The sequence below is a fragment of the Misgurnus anguillicaudatus genome, chromosome 25 (assembly GCF_027580225.2).
Source record: "Misgurnus anguillicaudatus chromosome 25, ASM2758022v2, whole genome shotgun sequence".
Lineage (NCBI taxonomy): Eukaryota > Metazoa > Chordata > Actinopteri > Cypriniformes > Cobitidae > Misgurnus > Misgurnus anguillicaudatus.
This window is the reverse complement of record NC_073361.2, coordinates 3,625,074-3,630,241: the sequence shown is the minus strand read 5'-3', so window position 1 is coordinate 3,630,241 and position 5,168 is coordinate 3,625,074. Positions and strand designations below refer to the sequence as shown.

At 40.3% G+C, this 5,168-nt stretch overlaps 1 protein-coding gene across 3 annotated transcripts; it reads left to right on the top strand.

Moving 5' to 3' along the window:
- The first annotated feature begins 252 nt into the window (after positions 1-252).
- Positions 253-3,762, top strand: LOC129443374 (uncharacterized). Of its 3 annotated transcripts, XR_012368156.1 has the most exons (4): positions 253-992; positions 1,137-2,594; positions 2,680-2,962; positions 3,056-3,762. XR_012368156.1 is itself a non-coding variant. In XM_073864043.1 (2 exons), exons 1-2 carry the CDS (start codon positions 918-920, stop codon positions 1,794-1,796), a joined length of 735 nt encoding a protein of 244 aa, XP_073720144.1. In that variant the 5' UTR covers positions 253-917; the 3' UTR covers positions 1,797-3,762. The 3 variants fall into 3 exon arrangements, 1 of the variants encoding a protein (XP_073720144.1); XR_012368155.1 differs by having other exon boundaries at positions 1,137-2,962; XM_073864043.1 differs by having other exon boundaries at positions 1,137-3,762.
- The last annotated feature ends 1,406 nt before the right edge of the window (positions 3,763-5,168 follow it).

Sequence of the window (5,168 nt, the reverse complement as noted above, 5' to 3'; positions counted from 1 at the left end):
AGCAACACAAAGAAAGAAAGAAAGAAAGAAAGAAAGAAAGAAAGAAAGAAAGAAAGAAAGAAAAAAGAAAGAAAGAAAAAATGCCTCCACGAGGGAGAGGAAGACGAGTACCAGGACAAGGGAGAGGAGTGGGGCAAGGGAGAGGAGTGGGGCAAGGACAAGGGAGAGGAGTGGGGCAAGGACAAGGGAGAGGAGTGGGGCAAGGACAAGGAAGAGGAGTGGGGCAAGGACAAGGGAGAGGAGTGGGGCAAGGACAAGGAAGAGGAGTAGGGCAAGGACAAGGGAGAGGAGTGGGGCAAGGACAAGGGAGAGGAGTGGGGCAAGGACAAGGGAGAGGAGTGGGGCAAGGACAAGGGAGAGGAGTGGGGCAAGGACAAGGGAGAGGAGTGGGGCAAGGTAGAGGGAGAGGAGTTAGAATGCGTGGTGGTGCTCAAAGAAGGACCAGAGCTAGGGTAACTAATCAAATAAGAGCTACTATCATTGACCATGTCATAAACCATGGGCTATCATACAGAGAGGCTGGTGAAAGAGTACAGCCAAATCTCAGCCGTGACACAGTGGCATCCATTGTCCGTATTTTCAGAGAAACCAACAGGTAGGATATTGCTTCTCTTACATCAAAGTGTAAATACTTTTACCATTTACTATTACAGTAGATTGACTGTATGCCTCCAGTCTCTAATATGTAACTGTATTTTGCCTCTCTAAGGATTGAACGTCTACCTCCCTCAGGGGGCAGAGGACAGCTCCTAAATGAAGAACAGGAACTAGCTATTGTCAACATAGTAATTGCTGACAATGAAATAAAACTGAAGGACATTCAGTCCAGAGTTGTAGAGGACAACCTTGTCTTTGCGAACATTGCAGCAATCAGCATAACAACCATTTCTCGGATTCTAGCTAAACACAGAGTCCGAATGAAACAACTATACAAAGTTCCCTTTGAAAGGAACAGTGAGCGCATCAAAGAACTCCGTCACCAATATGTCCAGGTGAGGTTATGAAATACAGTCATTACTGTACTAGACACAGTGTGTTTTGCAGTAAACTACTCTATAAACTTGTAGTACATTACTGTAGTGCATGCAGTAGATATACAGTACAGCCCTACATACACTGTGTCTAATTACTTTCAGAGAGTCATGGAGTTGGAGGCCAATCAAGTCCCACATGAAATTATCTATGTTGATGAGGCTGGCTTCAACTTGGCGAAAAGGCGTCGCCGTGGGAGAAACATAATTGGCAAAAGGGCCACAGTCACTGTGCCGGGCCAGAGAGGAGCCAACATCACCATGTGTGCTGCAATCTCCAACAACGGTCCACTCCTACATAAATGTGAGATTGGCCCCTACAACACCGACCGGCTTCTCCTATTTTTAGAAGAACTACACGAAAGACTGGTGCCAGAGGTAGAAAGGGGACAGGTTGGAGACCACTTGCCAATATATGTGATCACATGGGACAATGTGGCATTCCACCATTCCCGTGCAGTCACAGCCTGGTTTGACGCCCATCCAAGGATGATGTCCCATTTCCTTGCCCCTTACTCCTCTTTCCTCAACCCCATTGAAGAGTTTTTTTCAGCCTGGAGATGGAACGTTTTTGACCATCGTCCACATGACCAAATGACCCTCCTTGATGCAATGGGTGCTGCATGCCAAGACGTCACAGCTGAACACTGCCAGGGGTGGATAAGGCATGCAAAAAGATTCTTCCCAAGGTGCCTTGCCAGAGAAGATATCAGGTGTGATGTGGATGAGAACATGTGGCCAAATGCAGAAGACCGGGCAGATTAGAAGATAACTTTTTATTCTGGTTCTTTTTCTGTTTGAATATCTTGCAGTAATGTCATTTTGCAAATAAAGTCTTTACTGCAGCAATTATGTCTCTTTTTCTGTCTTCTATTTTTTTCATAAACTGTACATTCTATAAAGCTACTCTGAGATGGTCATTCATTTTTTTGTATTGAATTTCTGCAGCAAAAGAAACAAAATGCATGCATTTACTAAACCCAACAAAACAAAAATGTAGAGAGGGTTCAAAAAACTGTGCAAAACACATTCTATGATCAATACAATATACTGTCTGTTGTAGAAGGGCATACCTGACACATAAAGTAATGCAGTTTCTGTTATTTCAGCTGATGATAGTTGTTTTTTTGTCAGTGTGTTATGATTGACTAAATGTTTCAGTTGGAAGAGAACACGTGTTAGTGTTTTGAATAATTATTTGCTTTTGAAACCTGTTTGCATTGTTTTGTAGACATAGTATATTGTGTTAGTGGATTGTTGTATTTTGAAAATTAGTTTTGGAGTTTAGTTTACAATGTGTGATTTTAAACATAAAATTAATTGTTTTGCCAATTGTGTGTTTTAGGTGTGTTGGTGTGTTAAGAGTTTAGAAAATTTGTTAAAAGTATTGAAAAATCTGTCATAGCAATCGTAAAAAACTGTAACTGATGACATCAGAGCTACAATAGTGGACCATGTCATCAACCATGGGATAACCCTGAGGGAAGCTGGCCAACGGGTTCAGCCTAATTTGAGCCGCTACACTGTGGCAAGCATCATTAGGACATTTCGAAATGAGAATCGGTAAGTACTTTGTAGCACTGCCATACTCTAATGAGAAACACAATAGTACCATACATGCAAAAATACTGAAATTGTTACTTTAAAGAATTGCTAGATGTCCAGATGTTGGGGGCAGAGGAAGAATGTTCACTCCAGAGCAAGAGACCCATATAGTGAACATGGTGATTGCCAATAATGCAATAAGACTGCACAAAATACAGCAGCGCATAATTGATAATGACACCATCTTTCAAAATATACACAGTGTAAGCATTTCTGCACTATGTCGTGTACTTGCACGCCACAGAATAAGAATGAAGCAAATTTACAGAGTTCCTTTCGAGAGAAACACAGAACGTGTAAAGCAACTGAGATATGACTATGTGCAGGTAAGCTATAGTGTCATTGGTTCTGAATTTGGAAGTGCATACTGTAGTGCTGTGCATGGGCCTGATGTGTTGCATTTGTTTTGTCTTGTCCAGAGAGTGATGGAACTAGAAGCAGATGCCATGGGACATGAGCTACTTTTTGTAGATGAGGCCGGTTTTAACCTCAGTAAAACCAGGAGACGTGGCAGGAACATTATTAGACACCGTGCCATCATCAATGTCCCAGGATAACGTGGTGGTAACATAACCATGTGTGCAGCTATAAGCCAAAATGGTGTTGTTCACCATCATGCAACCATAGGCCCATACAACACTGCACACATTATTGCATTCCTGGACACACTACATGACATGCTCACTGTTCAGAGACCAGAGCATACCCGATATGTCATCATATGGGACAATGTTAGTTTCCATAGGGCTGCTCTGGTCCGCAACTGGTTTACAGACCACCCATTTTCATTGCACTCAACCTCCCTCCATATTCTCCATTCTTAAATCCCATCAAGGAGTTCTTCTCTGCCTGGCGCTGGAAAGTGTACGACCGTCATCCTCATCAACAGGTAGCCCTTTTACAGGCAATGGAGGAGGCATGTGGAGATATTGGCCAGGCATCATGTCAGGCCTGGATACGGCATTCAAGGAGATATTATCCCCGGTGCCTTGGACTGGAGGATATCGCATGCGATGTGGACGAAATTTTGTGGCCGGACCCAGAAAGACGACATGATGTAGGCTGATTGTCTTTTTTTGTCAAGTTACTATTTTGTGTTCTGACTTTATCTTGCTTTTGATGAGTGTGAATAAACACCAATACTTTACAGAGAAAGCAAAAGCCAGATGTGTTTTGAATTCATACCATCAGTGTGTAGTTGGCACATTGTGTGCTTAGTAGATGATGGCTTGTGTTTACTGTTTGATACGAAAACACCATTTTTACGAAGGTGTGCAGAGTTAATCTAGCTGTGTTCGCTTTTGCAAGAGAACTACAATGTTTTGATAATTGGGTGAAAGGTTTTCTTATTTTTGTGTAGAGTTTTGCAAAAATAGCCAATAGTTACAATAAATGTGCTTAAGCAATCAGAAAAAACTGTAATGTTAAAATCGTTGAATATTATTATATAACGAAAATCTAATAACTAATAATCTTAAGAACATCTTACATCTGTCTCAGCAACAATGCAATTCTACAGACTTGTCTTCACTGTGCTATTTTGAGGCATCATGAATATGAATTAAAATGCACTTTTAAAATACTATCTCTGTATTAAAAAATGTATTTAGTTAACACTTGTATTAAACTTGAACACAACTTTTATACAAAGATGGGTTCAAGTTTACTACAAGTGGTACCTAAATAAATTTTTTAAATACACTTTAGCACATTTTAGTTCATATTTAGTTAATTAGTGTCTCAAAATAGCACAGTGAAGTACACTTAGATGATCTTAAGAACATCTTAAGAGTACTAAGGATGAATTTTTTGTATTTTAAGTACAAAATTTTTATGTGAAAATAAAGCACTTTAAATACACTATGGAATATTAAATAACCTGGGTTAACACATGAGTCAGTTTTGGTGAACTGTTACTTCAAAACTCTACACACAAATCCTTACATTTCTCAGTGCTTACACCATCTGGTCATATGGAAAGCACTAGCATTCAATACTGTTCACTCAAGTCAGCACAGCTTAGGCTCAATTAGCAAACAATTACCAAGGTGAAAACACTAAAAGTCAAAATTGAACACACATCAATCAGGGCCCGGTTCCCCGATAACGTTCACGAAGTGTCTCTTAGGAAGCTTCTTAACACGCTGCCTCTAAGTTCAACGTAACAGTGGCGCTGTCCCAAGTGAAGGTGCTGAATTATTTGCGATCGATCGGAGATCGATTTTCCACTTCACGCGAAAGTGCATTACGGCGTTAAGAAAGACAACACGCTGTATACAAATGGAGCATTACTCAAATTATTCCAGTAACATTTATTTGAACATAGTTTAAGTTATCCGTAAAATATAGACTATTAATTAAATTATCAAATTGTCAGTAATACGGGTAGACGAACCTCGCTAATCATCCACCCTCCTTATCCCATTGTGCCACTTGTGCCGCTTCTTGACATGGGCTTAACGACTTAAAAATATATATAATACACTTTTATACTAATGGTAAGGTACTTAATAATTAGAATTACTTGGCAAG